The sequence below is a fragment of the Mytilus galloprovincialis genome, chromosome 5, assembly GCF_965363235.1.
Source record: "Mytilus galloprovincialis chromosome 5, xbMytGall1.hap1.1, whole genome shotgun sequence".
NCBI lineage: Eukaryota > Metazoa > Mollusca > Bivalvia > Mytilida > Mytilidae > Mytilus > Mytilus galloprovincialis.
In genome coordinates this window covers 75,490,015-75,512,295 of record NC_134842.1, presented here as the reverse complement: position 1 = coordinate 75,512,295, position 22,281 = coordinate 75,490,015, and the positions used below count along the sequence as shown (strand labels likewise).

General features: G+C 30.2%; 1 protein-coding gene across 20 annotated transcripts in view; it reads left to right on the top strand.

Annotated features, from left to right (window-relative positions):
• LOC143076423 (RIMS-binding protein 2-like) overlaps nucleotides 1-22,281 on the top strand; it is a 152,966-nt gene that overhangs the window by 112,798 nt on the left and 17,887 nt on the right. For 14 of the 20 annotated variants that reach the window (XM_076252190.1, XM_076252189.1, XM_076252183.1 and 11 more), the window contains 18 exons: nucleotides 1,684-1,788; nucleotides 2,257-2,307; nucleotides 2,930-3,092; nucleotides 4,965-5,054; nucleotides 5,947-6,162; nucleotides 8,288-8,331; nucleotides 8,831-9,010; nucleotides 9,644-9,719; nucleotides 10,060-10,200; nucleotides 11,158-11,235; nucleotides 11,888-12,081; nucleotides 13,457-13,535; nucleotides 13,788-13,862; nucleotides 15,163-15,324; nucleotides 16,932-17,219; nucleotides 17,913-18,100; nucleotides 18,570-18,659; nucleotides 20,677-20,847. In XM_076252190.1, the coding sequence (XP_076108305.1) occupies nucleotides 1,684-1,788; nucleotides 2,257-2,307; nucleotides 2,930-3,092; nucleotides 4,965-5,054; nucleotides 5,947-6,162; nucleotides 8,288-8,331; nucleotides 8,831-9,010; nucleotides 9,644-9,719; nucleotides 10,060-10,200; nucleotides 11,158-11,235; nucleotides 11,888-12,081; nucleotides 13,457-13,535; nucleotides 13,788-13,862; nucleotides 15,163-15,324; nucleotides 16,932-17,219; nucleotides 17,913-18,100; nucleotides 18,570-18,659; nucleotides 20,677-20,847 (2,391 nt within the window). The remainder of the gene's footprint in view (nucleotides 1-1,683; nucleotides 1,789-2,256; nucleotides 2,308-2,929; nucleotides 3,093-4,964; nucleotides 5,055-5,946; nucleotides 6,163-8,287; nucleotides 8,332-8,830; nucleotides 9,011-9,643; nucleotides 9,720-10,059; nucleotides 10,201-11,157; nucleotides 11,236-11,887; nucleotides 12,082-13,456; nucleotides 13,536-13,787; nucleotides 13,863-15,162; nucleotides 15,325-16,931; nucleotides 17,220-17,912; nucleotides 18,101-18,569; nucleotides 18,660-20,676; nucleotides 20,848-22,281) is intronic. The other 6 variants (XM_076252184.1, XM_076252195.1, XM_076252185.1 and 3 more) reach the window with 6 other exon arrangements.

Here is a 22,281-nt window from a genome sequence, read left to right as displayed (position 1 = left end):
ATATGTTTTGCTTGTAGTCAACACAGTGCTGTTAACTTACATTGCATGCTTGCAGTCAAATCAGTACTGTTCAGTCATACTTAAGAGATTCAGTATTTATTGTTGAAGGCTGTCTGATGGCCTATAGTTGTTAATTTCTGTGTCATTTGGTCTTTAGTGGAGGTTATCTCATTAGCAGTCATACCACATCTTCTTTATACATTAAGAAATGAAAGTTGAATGCCTTTTCAGTGGCGGATCCAGAAAATTTCATAAGTGGGGGCCCACTGACTGACCTAAGTGGGGGCCCGCTCCAGTCACGCTTCAATGATTCCCTATATAAGCAACCATTTTTTTTCCAAAAAAGGGGGGCCCTGGCCCCCCCCCCCCTAAATCCGCTCTTCAGTGCTAGAATGTATTGTGTTCCAAAATACCACCAATATGGATAGATGCTGATGTTTTAATCCAACAATTGCTTATTTTAATTTTCAGTCTTGACATGGCATTATAGATCTATTTGACAATTGATAAATAAAAATTTGAAATAACAAGATTTTTCAATAATTCTAATTGAGTCTTGTATAAATTTTACTGCTAGGTATTTTAGATTGTATAATTGCTGATATCTATCCTGCTGCATACCTTAGTGCATTTTCAATGATTGTACATTTTTATCTGATAGATCAAGATTTGACTTCAGGCTAATAAACACACACAGATAAAAGTTTTGAATCCCATGCTTTGCAACTGTAAGGAGATTATCGAGAAAACAATATGCTGATTTATCATTGCCATCTAGGTGTTTATAATCTGATGTAGCTAAGTCAAAATAATGTATTGAAATTTGGAGTAGAAAATTTAGTTTTCCTATATATGTAGACTGAATGGCAAAAAAAGATTAAGATTATAAATAAATAAAAATTGATTGCTTTTCATATCATTTTAACTTTTTTACCGTCTTATTTCTCAAATCATGCAGACATTCAAATATTTTTATATTTAATATGGCTTAGTGCATTCGTTAATTTAACAAAATGTTTTTGTGAGTCATAATTGTGGAAGGGACATTTATTTAAAGAATATCAAGAAGATATACAGTTTTTCACATTTAACTGCTGTGCCCCCCCCCCCCCCAAAAAAAAAAAGGTTAACTCCTAAGTCTCACTATTAATACCTAATGATCAGTTTTTAACTTAGTTAAGTAATGATTATTTGTTGAAATAACCTTTATAATGGGATATAAACTTAGTATGTGATATAAATGAATCAATTATTTAAATATGTCCTAACTCTACCAGATGGCTCAGCTACTTTTTGTTAAGTTATCAGGAGACCACAAGTGATTGATAGTATATAATGTTAAAAGTGAGGAATTAGTTCAAAAAGGAATATGTCATTTAAACTGCAAATAGAAGGTGTTCACAATTGGGAGTTTTGACATCAAAATGAAAGATAACTTTCAGTGCAAAAGACAGGTTTCTAAATAAAGATTTCTTAAAAATAAATATTTGTAGAATTCATTATGAATAAAACTAGATGGAGGGTATGCCTTAATGAGACAGCACCACAATGATCAATGCAAAATAACCCATTAGACTTCAACTAAGGTGTCAGAGATAATCTTATATATATGTTACTTCATGTATTTATGGAAATAATGTTGAAGTAAAGAAAGTTCTGTTCAAAACATTTTATTTTTCTCAGAATCTCAAGGACACAGCAGAACAGTTCACACAGTTAGAACATGATCATCAAAAAACAGTGCAGAAATTACAGGAAAAACAGACACATTATGACCAGTTACAACAGGTAGACCTTGTACATTATTATTCGTTCGATACCAGTTTTCGAGGATTTCATTGGTAAAGGTAAACCACAAAATTAAATGCTCAACGAAGAACAAATTTCCTCTTGGTATTGAGACAGATTTTGGCAAAATCTTGATATCAAATATCCTCGAAAATGCAACTTTTCCCTTATTCACGAAAATTGGTATCCACGTCAATAAATGAAGCCACAGTATTTCAAAACAATTTGGACTCGTGCTTAGTTCCAGATATACATATATTGAAAAAGAGATTTATTAACTTCTAGCATACTGAAAATATATGAATCAAATGCCTTTAATGTTGAAGTCACAAAATGATGATTCAGCAATTATTTTTTTGTAGCAGTTTATAAAGGTTTCAAGGCTATATTATTTATCAAATTACTGTATTAATATTGAATTATACATGTTATATACTGTATGCTATATTATGTTTTGTGTTATTTCAGGCACATGATCAAACTAAAAAAGATTATGAAGATGCTCTGAGTAAATTACAGGTACTAATAGTGTTTTTTTTTAAATACGACTTCACTAAATTATAAAATGTGTTTCCTAAAGGGGGTGTTTGTCTCATTGTATTTTTAGCAAAATATTTGGTGCTCCTTAAAAGGGAGGAAACAACCAGAAAAGGGTACAATCTCATTAACAGTGTTAGCAATTAAATTACCATTAATATATATAATAAGGTTGCACTTTTCATTTACCATCAATTATAATTGTTGACTTTAAATACTTTATATGCAAATTTTATGCCAAGTATAATGCAATGATAAGATATATGACATCATTAGTTTCAAAATATAAAATTGAATAAAATTATTCCTGAAATTCAATTACATAACTGTTGCTTTAATGAAAGGTCAATGTTTAACAGGATTTCCTATGGATTGTTTTTAGGTTTATAAACATCCCAATTTGGTATTATACAAAATCTGCTCATTAAAATACTGTGAAGAAAAAATTATATCAAGATTTTCTGACAAAATTTTATCAAGAAACATATTTCAAGCTGTTATAACAATGCTAATTTCAAGAAAGAAGTATTTTTTTTTACCTGAATTATTTTATTTGTATTTTATAAAAATATTGCTGTTACGTCAGTTACTGTTCTATTTATAGGGTCGAGTCAGTAATTTACAAGATCAGTGCCAAAAACAGGAAGAAAGGCATCGAGTTCTAACAGAAGAATTAGAACAATTAAGAGCTGCAACAAAGTCAGTTAAAAATAGTCCTCGAAATAAATCTCATAATACGTCATCATCAACAACTCATAATAAATCAGGTAAAAGTACGCAATACATCTGAAATAACGTAAAAGTAACGCAATACATCTGAAATAACGTAAAAGTACGCAATACATCTGAAATAACGTAAAAGTAACGCAATATATCTGAAATAGCATTGAAGTAACGCAATATATCTGAAATAGCATTGAAGTAACGCAATACATCTGAAATAACGTAAAAGTAACGAAATATATCTGAAATAGCATTGAAGTAACGCAATACATCTGAAATAACATAAAAGTAACGCAATATATCTGAAATAGCATTGAAGTAACGCAATACATCTGAAATAACGTAAAAGTAACGCAATATATCTGAAATAGCATTGAAGTAACGCAATACATCTGAAATAACGTAAAAGTAACGCAATATATCTGAAATAGCATTGAAGTAACGCAATACATCTGAAATAACGTAAAAGTAACGCAATATATCTGAAATAGCATTGAAGTAACGCAATACATCTGAAATAACGTAAAAGTAACGCAATATATCTGAAATAGCATTGAAGTAACGCAATACATCTGAAATAAAGTAAAAGTAACGCAATATATCTGAAATAGCATTGAAGTAACGCAATACATCTGAAATAACGTAAAAGTAACGCAATATATCTGAAATAGCATTGAAGTAACGCAATACATCTGAAATAACGTAAAAGTAACGCAATATATCTGAAATAGCATTGAAGTAACGCAATACATCTGAAATAACGTAAAATGTACAAAAAATAGCATAAATATTTTACGTGAAAAGGAATAAAATTTTCATACCCAGGAAATGTTTAAATTTTAATTGGATTCAGTCTTTTATTTATTTGATCCTCATGTTTAAAAACCAACCTTTATTTTGTGTAGTTCAGCCTACGATCTGTTGTATTGTCTTATAAGCTGGTTTGCTGTATACATGCTTATGTTATCTTTTATTCATGGTTAGTCTATAAGCTATATTGTCTTCTAAACAACCCTACATACAGGTATTAATTAATCTCTTTCCCTGCAATGTTCGATGAATAAAAGGAGTTGTGGGGTGTACACAGATGAGACAGCAACCCAAGCAGTTTGTATAAACCAGGAAGAGACTAATTGTTATCAAATAATGGATTTATTTCTTCTTAAAGATTACTATCCACAATAGGTTGTATTAAATTACACATGTGGTGCTTGTTAATATGTTAAACATAAGACTTTAACAAAGCAAACTTAAAAATTGTTGAAAAAAAGTTAAAGGTAGGGCTCAACACTACGTTCTTTAATAGACTTTTATTCATGGTTTGTCTTTTCTCTAATAATGTCTTCTTACACAAACCCTGCATACAGGTATTAATTAATCTTTTTGCCTGTAATGTTCGGTGAATAAAAGGAGTTATGGGGTATACACTGATGAGACTGCAACCCAAGAAATTTGTATAAACCAGGAAGTGAATTATCAAACAATGATCGTGCTATAATTAATGGATGTTTTTGTTCTTTAAGATTACAATCCACAAAAGGTTTTATTAAATTACATGGTGATTATTGTTAACATGTAAAAAATAGGACTTTTAAAAACAGAGCATGTTTAAAAAAAAAATTTGAAATACAACGCTAAAGGTAGGGCTCAACATTAATTAGGCTAGGTAGGGAAATCAAACCACACAAATTATGTTTTTTGGCCTTAATGAAGAAATGTATGTGGAAATTTGCATTGTATGTAATTCTAATAAAAAAGTTAACGGTAAGGCTGAACATTAGGCATGATAAAGAAACCTGAAACATACAAATTAACATGATTGGTCATATTGATGAAATTTAAGCGTAAATTTGCATTGTATGTAATCCTAATAAAAGCTGTTGCATCCATTAATTGATTTATTTCTTCTTTTTTAGATTCATTTAGTTCATCGGCATACGATTCACAGAAACATACAGAAAACAATGATACAAATATTATAGAATCATCTAAATCGTTAGACACAGGTAATGTCCACTTTATACAGGTTTTTTTCATCTTATTTTTACATTCCTGTTACCTGCTTACCTGTAGTCACCTGACAGCAAAGAGGTCCTTCAAGGGATATTTTTATATTTCCCCTTAGTTGGACCTCTGCTTTGCCTGCATTGATTTACATTTCAACTTTATATATTTCTTTTAATTTATCAAATCTTTTTAATATTTGTTGCCTGTTAATTGAAAATAAACAGATTTTATTTAATTTTATTGCATTAATTATTTGTACTGGTATATATACATATAGTAATGGCTAATGGGATATACTCGGATAATTAATAGCATTTAAAACTATTTTTAGACTTTTCCCAAAATGATACAAGAAAGTTGCCGAAAATGGAAATCTTCTAAAAATTCTAATAATTTTAAATTTTGACAAAAGGGGTGGTATTGTGTTTTCTTTTCTTTGTTTATAAATATGGAACTGAAAGTTGGGGTTTATCTCAAAAAAATTATGGATCCTTTAAAACCAAGAATTGATTTGAAATAGGCATTTGAAAGAAACCCTGGATACAATATTAACTCTCCCAATTTAGATTTACTCTATATAGTAATAACAGTCAGTTCAAATGTCCAGTTTATAATAACAAAAATATTATATATTATATTTAAGCAGTTGTACTATATTAGTTTACTGGCTAACATTTCTGTAAACACTGTATATATTAAGTGTGAAATACTCTTCTCTTAAACCACTTTTTAATTTGATTTTAATTTGATTTTAATCTGCTTTCAATTTTTCCAAACCTTTTTTTTAATTTTGTAATATGACCTTTTATTTTAACCTTGAGCTTTGACCTCGCCTGTTAATTTTGTTGTAACATGGTGATGGTCCTTTTATGTTCTGTATTTTGACCTTAGGTTTTGCAGACGACGATGAAGTAGAATTGTCCAATGGTCTTTCTCCAGACCAGGGCAAGGTCAACCAATCAGATTTAGCCAACCAATCAGATCTGAATGAAGATCCAGAATTAAACGAAATAGCAAAGAAATTGAAAGAGTTAGAGGCTTCCTCCGATTCGGAAGACGAAGTGATTTCACAGGAAGTGATTTCAGAGGAAGTTATCCCTATTGAAGGTTGTACTCTCTGGATATTTGTTTATTTATAGAACTGTGACCCCCCCCCCCCCCTCCCCACACACACACCCTTTGTAAGAATTTTTGTGAAAATAGAGAATCACTGATTAAGTACTGTGGATTCATTTATTTTTGTGGGGAATCAATATTTGTGGATTGAATAAAAATTGCATTTATTTGGATAGTTTATGTTGTTGTTTTGGAAAAGTCAGTATATAGGTATATAGAAACATTGTATTTCATGAAACATTTATTGTTTACCTTTACCCACGAAAATTGGTATCAGACAACTAATAATGAATCCATGGTAATTGACATATTTTAAAATAATAGTTTAATTTGCTCAGATTTATATCATTTGAAGTTCAGATGATATATAAATTATCTTCAAGTTTTTAAAGCTGTAATGGATTTTTTTGTTGACACAAAATTTTTTACCAAACTATAAATAACTTCACAATATATAAGATGTAGTTAGGCACTATATAAGATAGAGACAAGCCAATGATGTACATTCTCCTCCTGAACACGATATACCTGTATCCTTGACATAAAACTGCCTTGATGCACATCTGTTTTGATCTGAATATATACACAAATGCACATCTATATATCAAGTATGCCAATCAAAGTTATATAGAAAAAAAATGCATTTGGAAAGAAACTGTAAGTTAAGAAACAGTTATAGTGTTAAGAAAATTTTCTTTTAAAAATTTGGTACCAATCATTATAGAGATCTCATTGTAATACAGCTTGGTTCTAAATTTCCGAAAGTTTTGAAATGGGGAAAATCTTTTTCTATGGTCTGCAAAAGTCCAAAATTTCATAAGGACCTAAGAGCCTATAATGGTTCTGCAGCTATCAAATTTTATGACCAAAATATAATGTCTGATAATATCAGGATTTTTGTCTTTGCATTTCAATTTTTAGCACCTGGTCTTTTACAACTGTGCAGTTATTCGTGTTTTCCATTCATTTGATGTAGTTTGAGCTTTTGATTTTGCCATTTGATAAGAGACTTTTCAATTTGAATTTTCCTTGGAGTTGAATATTTTGTTATTTTACCCTTGTTTTTGCATGACTTTGAACTGTTTTCTATGGTACCATAACACCTAGTTATTTTACATATTATATAATTTGAAATAACTTCTTTATTTCCATTATATTTATTCTACCTATTCTTTGTACATATATTGTCCTGAACATGCATGAAATATTTGCCACTGGATGTTTAGGTAACTATCAATCAATCAATCTTTGTGCATTTATTTATCAGGGCATGCATTTTAAAAGGGTATGACAATGTATGGTATGCACACTTATATAGCATTTATTCAAAATAAATGGATAACATTTATAGACAAGATCAGTGGAAGTTATTTCAAAACTAGAGCCAAATATGTGTTCTGGAAACCAATTTTCTTGCAACCGTAAGATCAAGTTGGATTTTACTTATTTTGTAAGTTTAATCTGACTTAATTGATTCAAAAGGTTGGAAACTAAATTTTTAAGATGAAAATGCTTGCTTGCTGTACCTATGCCTTTATTGAGTGAGCGGTTTTGGTTTTCATTACCTGATATTTTTAAAACTTTTGAGATTAAATAAAATAGACAATTTCAAAGGATTTATATAAGGAAATGTCTGCCTCAAAAATAGTTATAGTTATAAGCCAATTTTGTGAGCCTAGCTTTAATAAAGGTTTCTGTCAGCGATTCTTTCCAATTGAATAATATCTACTTCAAAGAGAAACAGTATTATCAATCGTTTTATTTCAATACTCCATCATCTCTGTTTGAAATCATTTAATGAATCACAATGTTTCATTTCTGATTGATAAGGAAGTACATCTTGTTGGGAAAAAAAGAAGATTTAAATTAGCTTTCACTATTATTATTAAAAAAAATTAATTGACTTTAAAGTGTATGTTTCAGAAATTGTTTTTCATTTCTTATATTGTTAGATGGACAAGGAAATGTGTCTTGTTAATGAAAATGTCATAATTAAAAAAAAGATGATTGAAAATGACTTTCACTATTAGTTATTAGAAAATAAAAAAAAAGATTATTTGATTATAAAGTTGACGTTCCAGACATTGTTGTAATATATATTTGTGTATTTTTTCAGATAAAGGTGAGGACTCAGGGATGGAGAGTAACTTTGATAGAAAGGTAGGAACATGATCAAATGCATACAGAGGGTCATTGGTTCTCTGTGGGCAATCTGATTTCCTCTACCTATAGATACAGATCAACACGAAATAGCACAATAGTGTTATAAGATGCATTAAACACCAATTAATCAAACAAATCCATGTTGAAATTCAACTGTGTAAATTCTTAGAACCTACAAAAACAAATTAAAAAAACACAGGAAAATCTTATATTGGGAAGTAGGTTACTTTTAATATTGTAAATGTGTTAAAAGTCATTTGATTGGCAGCTAAATTGTAGGCCAGTCTTTCATCAAACCATAAAACATTGTACATCTCAAGAAAAAGAAAAAACATGATAATAAAAACAGCAAAATGATTCGTGTAAATATTTTATGTGTACATAATTATGCCAAGTTAAAGAAACACATTTTATTCTTAAAAAAACTATTATCTCTCTGACCCTGACAAGGAAATGGTAGTATATAATTACCTGAATGTCAATATTTCTGTTGTAGTCAAAAGATGATTTTATGGCAGAGGATAGAACAGCCATGTTGGAGAAGAAAGGTCCAATTACAGTTTATATTGCTAAATATACCTACGATCCATATCAACATTCGCCAAATGATAATCCCGACGCAGAACTAGCACTTAGCTCAGGGGACTATGTTTTGGTGTATGGAGACATGGATGAGGTCAGTTAATAATATACAGTGTATGAAATTGTCCCTTTGAAACTATTTTCTTCATAGTATCAATTCACTATTTTAATATTACTGCTCTGGAGTACATAATTTTTTGACAGGTAAGCTGTTCTATTTTAGGACATTCTGGTACTCTGTGAATTAGGAGCAAGTAAAAAAAGTAAAATCAAGCTACAACTATTGCATTTTGAGGGAAAACAAAACAACTTATGTTTTGCCTATATCAATGATATAAGAAAAGGTCTATTAATAGAATGTTTCCAGAGTTAGACAAAAAAAAGTTTCTCAAAACTATACTTTCAATTTGAAGGGGAAAATAGGTCCTGGCTTCTGAAAATATGAAGTGATTGTTACGAAGTTACTACTGACACTGACCCTCAAATTTGCTATATTTATATAAAACCTCTTTTTTACTTATTCAAGCAATTATTGTTTATGGGTTAAGCTCTATAATTACAAGGACTTTAAATAACCAACAATCAAATCAATTTATAATCACAAAAGATTTCTTACAATGGCAAAAGATCAGCTTTGTCAGGAAATAACTTTTTGCAGTAATTGACGTCTTCTAATTTGCATATTAATTTGCATAAATGAATAATATGAACATGTTTATTTTTTTAGGATGGATTTTTTGAAGCAGAGTTGATGGATGGAAGAAGAGGTCTGGTGCCGTCCAACTTCATAGAAAAGTTGTCAGGTTAGTTGTTTAGATAACCTTATTTGAAAATATTTAGATCTTCAAATTGGTTAAAATGTTACCATGCTTCGTTTATATATCCCTATCATGATTCGTCAATGTTCTCAAATAATAATCGTTACCATGATATTTTTTTGGAGAGAAAAAAAAATAACATGATTTGTCAAAATTAGTCATTTTTTATTGTCTTACAGAAAGTGTACAACTTTTACTTGTCCTACATCAAAAAATACTGTTGAAGTCATTTGGCAAGAATTTTTACCGTTATTCATCTTGAAGGGACCCCCATTGCAACCCTCATAAACTAATGAACAGATAAAAATTTATATTCTATTTTTAGATGATGATCTATCAGAATTTCATGCAATAATGTCAGGAAATAATCCTCAAGAGCATGACGATGATAGTACTGCAGCAAATAGTCTCCAGCAAGAACTAGACTTTGATAGTAGTGAAGAAACGGATACTAAATCAGCTAAAAGTAAGTGATCATTAGACATATTTACACTATGTATGCAACTTTGTCCTCCATTATGTAAAATCACACAAGGTGCTGAAAACTTTGACATTACAATTTAAAATATTTGACATCACAATTAGGCCACAATTAAAAATATTTTGGTTTGCCCAAACCCTACCCAAGGTTGAGACAGTGGGTAGGTAGGTAGGCATTTTCTTTTCTTTTTTCAAAAAAAGAAATTGAAGCATCAGATGTTTATTATTCTTCATGCCTATCTGATTAAAAAAAAACTTCTTCAAATCAGGACAATAAAATAATTTGAGTAGGCAGCTTTTTTCTGGGTAGGTAGGGTTTGGGCAAACAAACCTATTCTTTTTTATGGCCTTAAAATGTGATTTTTGCTTGACGTCAGAAGGTTATTCTGAGGAGATCATTTGGAGACAAAATTCAACTAAATACCAAACATGTAAATACTTTTATATTCAAGAATAGAGGTTGTGGAAGGGAGGTCAGTCTTCTGATTTAGAATTTGAAGACCTTGTCATGTGTCCCCTTATCTTAATCTTCAAAACAATGTTCTCAAATTTATCCTATTTTATCTGAGAGTAAATTTTGATGTGGAATTAATGTTCTGTATGTTGTCAAAAATTGCTTTACACACAACATTTATTAATGGCTTTTAAATGTGACTTATATTACATGATTTGGACATAGCCAAAGATTTTATATAATGCATTTTTGAAAATACATAACTTTATGAACTACTATGATTTTGAATCCAGTAAAAAAGTAGACAGTCAAACTATTAAAACCTGCAGAAAATAGTTTTACACAATATCAAACCCTGAATTATGCCTTTTGTTTTTATTATGTTGTTAGATTGCTAACCTGTTTATTTTTGTCTCATATATTCTTATATTCATTAGTAACAATCGATAAATTTTCCCATGGATTTAATACAAGCTTGGTTATTTTCAGATTCCAATAGTAAGAGTCCTGCATTAGAAGATTTAAGTGTACAGAAATCAGAAATATCTAGTCATATAGATAGTACAGGTAAGAGTTCATTACATAGTACATGCAAGTAAGGCCAGACAAAATTTTGTTGTGTTGTGTAGTTGCTGTCTTATTGACATTTGTTTACACCCTGTTTGTTCATATCTAAGATGATTGAAACAAATTGCATTTGACTGATCTTCACTCTAGGTTTTCTCCATCTATAAATATTTGCTGCCATGATATAGCCAACTGTGGTGAAAGTGGTGTTAATATCAACTAATCAATCAATCATATTTTAGGTTAACATTCAAGTAAACTTCTTGATTTATATCCTGCTTACTTGATACTTTACTTTATTTACATTTATGTGTTTTGAAGAGAATTTATTCCCAAGCTAATCCTAATTTAAGAGAATGGATAGACTTGTTTATTTACAACCTTAATCATTTATGCATACAATAATTAAATATAAAAACTTTTGAATTTAAAATTGAATACAAGTCCTTTACAATCTTTTGAATAGCTCAATCTTGTGATATTAACAACATTTAATATTATGATAAAATTATATAGCTACAAACTTAATCTGAGCTGTTACGAAGTATTAATGAAGAAATTTATTTTATTTGACAATCTTTACACAGATACATAATAATATGTAATACCTACATCACTTGAAATATCAAACAATATTTTACTTCATTTGCAGTAATTCCTTTTCCTAAAAATTTGGTGCTTGAGCGTCAGTTGGGGAGTAGTGTTGTAATAACTTGGCAGCCACCAGATGGCGTTGCTCCACAGGATGTGAGAGTATATCATGTCTGTCTAGATGGGAAGGTCATCATCACAGTCAAAGGAAACGAAAGAACAAAATCTCTTATAGAGAATGTGGATTGTAATCAGGTATGATGAACAAGATTTTTGTTTTATTTGCATAAAAATATCTAAGCTTATAATGGTTCACCGAGCGAGAAAGGAAAAGGAAACCAAAAAGTCGTTGGAAAACCCACAGATCTGAAGAAAATAAAACAAAATAGCTAAAAAAAGTCAGGGCTATTTAATCATTGGATGTAGGTCATGGGTCTTTTTTCAGTATGCTTTTATTTTGAAAGTCCCTCCCTACCCTCCCAGATACATTTAAATGGAATAGCTCCTAGCTTCAAAATATATAGATAGCTAATGATGCAACTACTTGAAACCAAAGAAAAATTGATAGTAAGATTGGAAAGTTCTCTGGCTGAATAGGCAGAAACTAGTAGCGCTTTTGGGAGGTATTTATTCCCTTATATAAATAGTGATTGCAAATGAGAAAATTCTGCACCAGATCAGCAATTATAGCTCACTGCATGGGCCTTTAACAAAGAGTAAAACCTGTAATGCATAGCAAGCTATAAGAGCCGTGGCAAGACAAGTGTTAAAACAATTCAAACAAGAAAACTGATTGCCTGATATATGTACAAAACAATAAAAAAAAAAAGATTAAAAAAATGTATGATTTACAGCAATAAACTAAAACAGGCTCCTGATTTTTTAGAAAATGGTGAATTAACCCTGGTTTTATAGCCAGACAAACCCCATATGACAGTCGCATCTGTAACTATTGAATGTAAGAACAAACTAGAAAAAGTATTTTAAAAAGATCTTAACCAATCAGATCAATACAAAGCACAAGTGATCACAATACACCAAATGAAGCATTGACATTTGCATCAATGTTTGTATTTTTTTTCTATATTGTACATTGTATATACCTGTCTATTTAGGCCAAATAAAAATATATGTGTGGTTCCAGTAACCCAACCGACCCTAGTATAAACCCCCTGACCCTAGAACTTTTTTTCCATTTCGGAAAAATAAATTTTCAAACGATCAAATTTGGAAGATGGTGAATTAAAATAATAAAATTTGTAGATTTCTGTCATCTGAATTTCCATCAGAAGTATCTGTTATTGATAAAATGCAAGAATTCATAACAATTTGTTGTCAAAATGCAACAAAATTAACTAAAAAGGTAAAATGCAACCAAACACTTTTAAAATGGCTGACTTCCGGTATTGACGTGTATAATACCAGAAACAATTTCGGTAAACACAATTTTTTTCTGGATTTTGACATTCCAAAATAAAATTTAGAAAAAAAATAAATAAAATTTGCCGACCTACCAACTTTTTTTTTTAAAGGTATGTAACTTGAACCACACATATATATTTTTATTTGGCCTTATTGCCACTAAGCATATTATATATGCTTTTGCAAATAAAATATTCATTCATTCTAGGTACATAGAATCAGTGTCCGGTGCCTTTCCAGCAAAGGATTATCACAAGATAATCAGGCTACTATTCTGATTGGAAAAGGTGAGAACTTATTTTAATCAAATACATTTAATTCATTTATATTCATCTGATATATCTGTCAAGTGTGACTGAATTTCCAGCATCTTCAGAATAATTGATCTTGAAGATTTCCTTCTGCAACCCACTATTTATGTAATATTATATTTGTTTTTTTCATTACAACACATTGGTCTGAATCTGAATATGACATGGAGAATAGCTGATTTTCATTGGGTTTGCCATTTTATGATAACTTCAAATTTAATACTTCAGAATGCAGTCCTATTCAATTTATTAATACTGGATTGTTTGATGATGCTACTGAAAATCTCTGTATAGAGAATGGGGGTAAATTACACTTGTTTTGAGTTTGGAAAAACAGCACACAAACAAAAAATAATAACTTTGAATTTTAATTCCTTTAAGACTATTTATATGCAGAAAATATTTCTTAAAGAAACTATATTTCGAAAATTTTCCATTTTTAAATTGCTTAAAAAAAATTTCAAAGTTTTTCTAATGAATAAAGATGTTATATTTGTGTATATGGGTTACGTTGATGTAAACCCCATATTTCCTTTTATTCATAGTAATTATACCCCTCTGTATATGAAAAGTAGATTTTAGTGTTTATATTAATTGAAGGCTTTTCTTTGTGTATGCAGTACTCTAATATACCTTATTATTGCATAGCAATATAATATTTCCCACAGAACGTAACCAAAAGTTAACGTGCAATAAATTCTAATATTGCACTACTGACTTAGTGCAATAAATCTTCAAAATTTATGACGTCATCAACGACAAAATCTTAGTTTAAACCAATTTTTACTCTCAAATTTTATATTGCTATACAATAAAAGGGTTATTGCATGAATATTTGGGAATATTGTCCCTCGCAGAACATATATTGCACTCGCAAGCTTGTGCAATATAAAATTCTACTCGGGACAATATTCCCCAATATTCATGCAATAACCCTATATTACTAAAGCTTACATATATATTTATGTATGAATAGTGTATTGAATAATAAAAAATAATATAGATTTCACTGTAGCACTTTTACAGTTGTGTGTCTGCCATGTTTAAATGTTTTTCTGCTGTTATATATTTATATATATACTTCATTTTGAAAATACATGTAGTCTTTATCATGATCATAAATAGTTCACAATTTCTATGCATTTTATCACGTTTAAAAAATTTTATTTTGTGGCACGACATTAACATTTTAAGTTCTTTGGAGTTTAGATTGTCTAAAAGATTTGCAAGTAAATGGATTAGGAAATCTTTGAAAAAAAAAGTTTTTTAAATGTGCTTATAATTTATGTTACTTAATTTAAAATTTTGTTTTCAAACATTGAATTAATCTTTTTAAAATTTTAAAAAAGGTATGGTAAAAAAAAATGTGTTTGCATGTTGAATTAAAACTTTTTTTCATTAGCATATCTGCCAAATGCTGATGCAATTTAATATTATATCCCTTTTTAAAATATGAGGCAAGATGAATTTGATTCTTAGAGTTGGATTTAATTAGTTCAGTTGCACAGAAAAAGCTTTCTGAAATTGTGAATTATACATATGCATATTCATTAGCCTCAGTTTCAAATAACCAATCATATATAAACTGTTTCCATGATAACAGATGCTGTTCCTGCACCTAGTCAGCTGATCGCTAGCAACATCACTCCTAACTCTGCTACTTTGACCTGGTTGCCTGGCAACAGTAACTTTCAGCACTGCATATCATTGAATGGAAATGAAGTGAGGGTCGTGAAGGGGTCAATCTGCAGTTACAATTTAACAGGTACAGACCAAAAGATTCTACAATTGAAAACTTTGTGATTTTACTTTAATTGCTGAGAATTTTACACCTTGCATGTAGTTTAAGCTGCATCTGTATTTATCTTACAACATAGTCTAAAAATGAAAACAGCAAAATCAATCAGACATTTAAAATTTCAGTTTCATGTTTTACTCTAAATTCATTTAATATTCATGTTTTTCTATGCTTCCACTTTTATTTAACATTTTAGTGTGAAGAAATTCTTAACAAAATATGTATACATTCTGCCTTATATCAGTATGCTTTACCTGTAGAAATTATATTATTAGTATGCAATTTACAAATTGCTTTGCTATGAAGGAAATCATATTTGATTATTATATATTCTGATGAAAAAATGCATTGCTTAGTGTCTATAAAAGCTCAAAGAAATTAGTTCTGAATACTTTAATAAGATTTTAAAAAATAGATGGAGTCATCAACTCATCTTCTTGAGAAATAAAGAAATATATTGAGAAGAAATCAGTGATGTCCCCTTATAAATTATATGATAATGCATTTTAATTATACCCCCGCTTTAAAAAAGTGGGGGTTTACTGTTTTACCTCTGTCTGTTGTTCCATCCATCTGTCAGTCTATCAGGGCCATTAATATTTTCGTCACAATTTTCTCAGGAACTACTTGACAAGGATTTCTGAAATTTGGTTTCAGGGTTTATATAAGTCAGCTTTTACTGTGTGATGGGTTTTTAGATTCATCACTGAACAACTCTCTGTTTACCGAAATATTTCGGCAGGAGTATATCATCAGTAGTTTTACTTGTTTGGTTTTTTTTGTGTATTTTACAAGCTCAATTATGCATGCTTTTATTATTAGAGGATTGTTGAAAGCCATGTAATTAGCTTATATCTCTTGTAGATATCATGGCCTTTCTCTTTCTCCAAATAAGAGGTTTATATTTATTCATTTTTCTGTGGATTCATTTATTTTTGTGGTTTGAGGAAAACTTACATAATTGGCCGTTTCAGAATCTAAAGCATCATGGGTAATTTCATTGTTCGTACCCCAAAGTGAAAATAACGTTACGTCATTGGTTGAATTTCCATTGTATGTAACGTTTTAAACCAATCAAAACGCTTTGGTGTACGCTTTTGAAAATATTACCCAGGATGCATTAGAATCTGAAACGGTGAATTGTGGATACTGTGTATTCATCATTATTCGTTGGATACCAATTTTCATGGGTTTCGTGGATACAGGTGAACCACGAATTCAAATGTTCAACGAACGTCATATTTTCAATAGGCTTTGTATACAGAAATTGGCAAAACCACGAAAACAAATATCCACGAATATTCATATTTTCTGCAATCAATGAAAATTGATACCCACGAAAATAAATGAATCCACAGTATTCAATTTCGTGGCTTTGGCAAAGCTGCACTCATTCCTTAAGAAAATCTATAATTTGTTGAATATTTAAATTTGTGGTTCTCCTGTCACAACAAAATCCACAAAAATTGGTATCCAACTAAAATGAACGAAACCACAGTATTTATCACTATCCATTTTTAATTATTTTTCATAGAAACATTAATGACATTTTACACATATATCTTCTAATACAGGTTTGGAAGCTGGTACTGAACACACAGTTACTATAACAGCCAGAAACCCATTGGGAGAAAAGACAAAAGGTCACCAGTCTGCATTTGTAGAATTTAGAACTCTTAAAGGAGGGATGCCTGAACCTCCGATTAATGTTCAAGTTGAGGCTGGTCCTCGGGAAGGGTCATTACTCTTGACATGGCTCCCAGTTACGTTAGAACCCTCAGGATTTTCAAATGGTGCTCTGGTCAAAGGTTATGTTGTGTATGCTGATGGTCAACGTACCAAAGAAGCCAAAGGAGCAACAAGTAAGTCATAGTTAGAGATAGAAATACAGCAGATTCCATTGAGTGTGAAGCCACAGGTAATATCTTTGGTTAGCTTGCTTGTTAGCTGAACCGTGAAGTCATTGTTAGGTTAGGTAAACTACCCTTCTTTAAGAGTAGACTAGTCCGACAGAAAACCAATCGATCTGTCTATTGGACTATGCTACTTTAAAAGGAGGGTAGAATACCTTACCTTATAAAGACTTCACGGTTCAGCTAACAAGCAAGCTAACCAAAGATATTACTTTTGGCTACACACTCAATGGAATCCGCTGTAACAAGTCACAGTAGGTTGTGTCCCTTTACAAACTATGGCTTTAAAAGCAATATCTTCAAAAATAAACTCAGTCAAGTATCTTAATGCAGTGATGATGATGTTAGAAGAACAAAGTTACAGGTAAAAACCTGTTATATAAAGATAAGGAGATTAAGAATGATTGACAATGAGACAACTTTCCACCAGAGTTAAAATGACATTACATGAAGAAGGATAAGTCAAATTTGACAGGTCTTATAAAGTTAAATGTAAAGTGTCTTCAACAATAAAATATTATGTCGGACTTATATATAATCGTATTTGACATCTGCAAGATCATATTTTCATGTATTTTAGCATAGCTATATAAGAAATAAAACATTGTATAAAATGTTAAATGATTTATCCTCTATTTTCAGATGATCATATGATACTGAATGCTAGTGATTTTCGAGGATTTATTCCACGTAATTTAGTGGTGCGGACTGTTAACACAGATAATCAGGAGTCCACTGACTCAGAGGTTGTCAAACTTCCACATTCCCTGATTAGTGAAATAACAGATAGTGCTGCCAAAGAACTGGTATCAAAAGACAAGTCGAAAAAAGTAAGTAATGAGTAATCTGGGTCTGTGATAGGATGTAATTAAGCTTGTTTATCTTATTATCAATTTTGACCACTTTTTAGCTAGATAAGGTAAGATTTCAAATTTGCTTGACACAGTCGGTTTTATTTCTTATGGGAGTTAATAAAGACCTTGACACGCTATAAAGCCCTCACATGGTCGGCTGTCAGTTAAATGTCATAAGTACTTGACTATGCGGTATGGGCTTTGCTCATTATTGAAGGTTGTACGGTGACCTATAGTTGTTAATGTCTGTGTCATTTTGGTCTCTTGTGGACAGTTGTCTCATTGGCAATCATACCACATCTTCTTTTATATATATATATATATTTTGAATATGGAGGATCTTTATGACCAAAAGGAACCTAAAAAAAAAAGCTAAATTAAAAATATTTTTGACATTTCAAAATTCTGTGAAGATATTATATATGAATATTATATATACTTTCAGACGCCTTCTGCCTCCAAGGAAAGACAACCCAGTATAGACCAGGAAATTCAAAAAGCAGTAGAGGTAGTTACAGAAAGTGAAGTTGCTATGGTAACAAAACATTATAATAAATAGTACAAGCTTCAGTAGTACAATTATTGTAGCACCATAGCAGCTTATTTATATCATATATTATAACACAGGGAAAGTTGGAAAGTGCACATCTGCGTAATGGAATTGTTGGGGGGGAAAGTTTGAATTATTGAAATTTTAAATTATTGAAGAAGTCATGATGAAAACAAATCTTGACCCAAAAAAGTTTTCCAATTTTCCATTGAATATTTAAATGTATCTTCATATCTTTAAGAATGAAATTTATTCTGTCAACTCTGCAAAATGGTTTAAAATGAAAAATTTGTAATAACTAGAATCTTGTGTAAGTTAGCAAGGTTGACTGAATTTATTATTTTTCAAGATGAGGAATGTGCATGCTATATATGTATCTATGGTAACCGTTCATGCTTATATATTTAATGGTGTAAAATTAAGCAGCTGAATAAAAGAAAGGAATTATGAAAAAATTATATGGATATTTTTAAGGGGAATTATAAGAATTAAAACCAAAAAAAATGTAATTCTAGCTGCTTAATAACTGGGCAATTTGCTTATTACTATTTTATACCTATGCCTTGCTTTTACAATTGTTAGTCATCTAAGCACTTGGTTACTATGGTTATCTGATCTTTGTCACAGAGGAGCTTGTATTCTTCTAAGGTCTTGTCTTTTTCAATTTGGCATGTTGGTTCCTTGTATAAAATAAAACACACGTTTGAAATTGATTTGTTTATTTAACAAATTCACCAGTGGAATTTTCAACATAGCACATTTATTTTACAAACTCAATCATAATATGTACATTTTTAACAGAAATTTGAAAGCAGTTATGAAAATAAAATACTAATTGTTTACACACTTAATAATTTTAATTGAGCATGTGTGCATGATATCTATATGAATATCTCTGCATTTTCCTGTAGAAAAATTATATACTGGTTTAAAAGGGTAACAATGTATAGAAAGTCAGTAGATAAAAGCTAGTTACCAGGAAATTCCATACCTTGACAGTGGCATTATCAGGTGAATTTGGGTTACTCATTGTTGAAGGTCATACAGTCGCCTATAATATCTTACTCCATTTGAACTCTGGTGGAGAGTTGTCTCGTTGTCAATATACCACATCTCCATATTTTTACAGTATAACTGAAACATAATTATTATATTTCTTTCTTCAAAAACACCAACTTCCATCTGAGGTCTAAATCAAGCTTTTAGAGAATTCTATACTGAAGAACAACTTCTTGAAGGCTGTAGAAAATTGTTTGCTTTTCAAGTATTAACAGAGTTGAAGAACACAGACTTATAAAAGTTTCTATAAATAATTTGAAATTCAGAATATTTATGAAAAAAAAACTTTTAATTAGATATAGTATGCAACTTAATCCACCCTGAGTTTCTCTAGGGTATAGAAGTTGGACTTAGTAATCTACAAGGGACAGGATGAAAGGGTACATATAAAAATCTGAAAATAAAATGGTATTTAGATACAAGGTTGTAAATAACTTATATTTTGATGAAACAGTTTCCTTGTAATTGTCTAACAGTTGATACATTTTACATACCTAGGATGGTCAAAGCTTACGGGATCAAGAACAAAAATAAATTAGTCATTAGAATTTGATGTGGATTATTTTCTGGTAACAGCATTATATCTCTGACTGCATGCCATACATAAACTTTTTACAGGGTAGCTTGTGTATAATGCCTTTAACAAAAAAGTTCATTATCGAAAGTAATATTTCTAGATGTAATTTAAAACATTGATATAAATGATGTATATTCTATTAGTTAATTAATATCCTTTAGATAAAAACTAAAATTGTTTTTTTCTGTAATCTTCAATTACGTTTTTATTCTGATAAAACTGTAAATATAAAAACATGTGCTTTTATATAAATCATAATGGAAATAAATTATCAGGTAACCATAGCAACTGCTTCAGTTTTCCCATCATGCATTGTTGTCATTGTTTCATTGTTGTCATCCTGTCACATGACCATCTATTTGACAGAGTCCTTCCAACGTTTATGAAGCTGACTTTATAGAATCATCCAGCAACTCTGAGCTTTCTGACATTCCTGAAGTGGAGGAGGATTCAAACGAGGAATTAGCCAATGGGAGCTCAATACAGGATGATCAAAGCTCCTCATTGGTCTTTCCAAATCATGACACACCAGTGCAGGTCAGGCAACTAACTTCATTTCAATTTCATCACCATTATAATGCTGTTCTTGGTACTGGTTTAGGGTTATGGTTCTTAATTAATATTTCTCTTCTGTCTGGATTTTTTTCCTCAGTCTTTACAATTTTATACAAAGTTTGTAAAATGTAAAACTGTATAGTTATTTATGATTCAACTGTATAGTTAGTTATGATTAAACTGTATAGTTAGTTGTGATTAAACTGTAAAGTTAGTTGTGATTAAACTGTATGGTTAGTTATGATTTAACTGTATAGTTATTTGTAATTAAACTGTATAGTTTTTTGTAATTTAACTGTATATTTGTATGGTATCAATGATATTAATACTTTCTCACCACACGTTTGTTTGTGAATTCACTTTAAATTTAAAAAAGGCTATCTCCACCGTTTTAGGTAGATGTTTAGTACACAGCACTATTTTTTTGCAACAGAAAAAATATTGCAAATATCCACGATTTGAATTAAAAACAGTGTTGAAATACACTATTCAATAAAAGTAATACAAAATAAGATTTAAAAAAACCACATGCACTCAGAAGGAGGCTTGTAACTTGCAAATGATAACATGAAATGTGATACGACTACCGCATTTGGCTGTGTATAGTACGCAGTTGTATATAGTATGCACCCCTTTTCATCCCCCCAAAACTGTGAAAAAAAAGGTGATAAGGTGGCATTTTTCCTCAAAGAATAAACATATTTCATATCACCTGGAGAAAAAAAAGACAAAAAACATTTATAATAAAAACCTACCTGTATATCATTAAATTTGCACATTAAATTGAAAAGAGAGGTCATATAAACTCATATACCAGTAGACTGTGTATAGCTGCATACTTGGCTTTTGTCATATTAAAATACCTTATACCAGTATATATATATCTGGACTTTATTATCAGGAAACTATGTAAACTATTGAATAAAAAGCTATTATAAATGTATTTACCCGGTCATTTCTGTTGTGAATGTATACATTGTACATGTATTTAAAGTGTAGTATAAATATCAACTCTTAAAAATGCCTTTTTTAGAAAAAGTTATAAAGTTTGGGTTGTAGAGGGTTTCTGGAGACTTGGACTACAAAAGTGTAATAAGAAATATGTTTGATATTTAGTTATTTTTCTTTTTTTATTATTATTTTCTCTTCCTTTTTTGTGAGAAAACAGAAGAGATTTTATGCCCACATCAGTATCATTCACAATGAACCAAAAAATACAATATTCAATTTTTTTACAATATTTGAAGGCTGAACTATTGGATTTCTTACATTTAGAATTTTTTAACTTTTTTAAACTCAATGCAAAAAGGCAATACTAAAGATAATATTTGACATGTTACATGATTTGAACAAAGTATAAATGTTGAGAGATGTTCTATGTATTGTATCCTTTCCTGCTTTGCTGTCCAGCTTTAG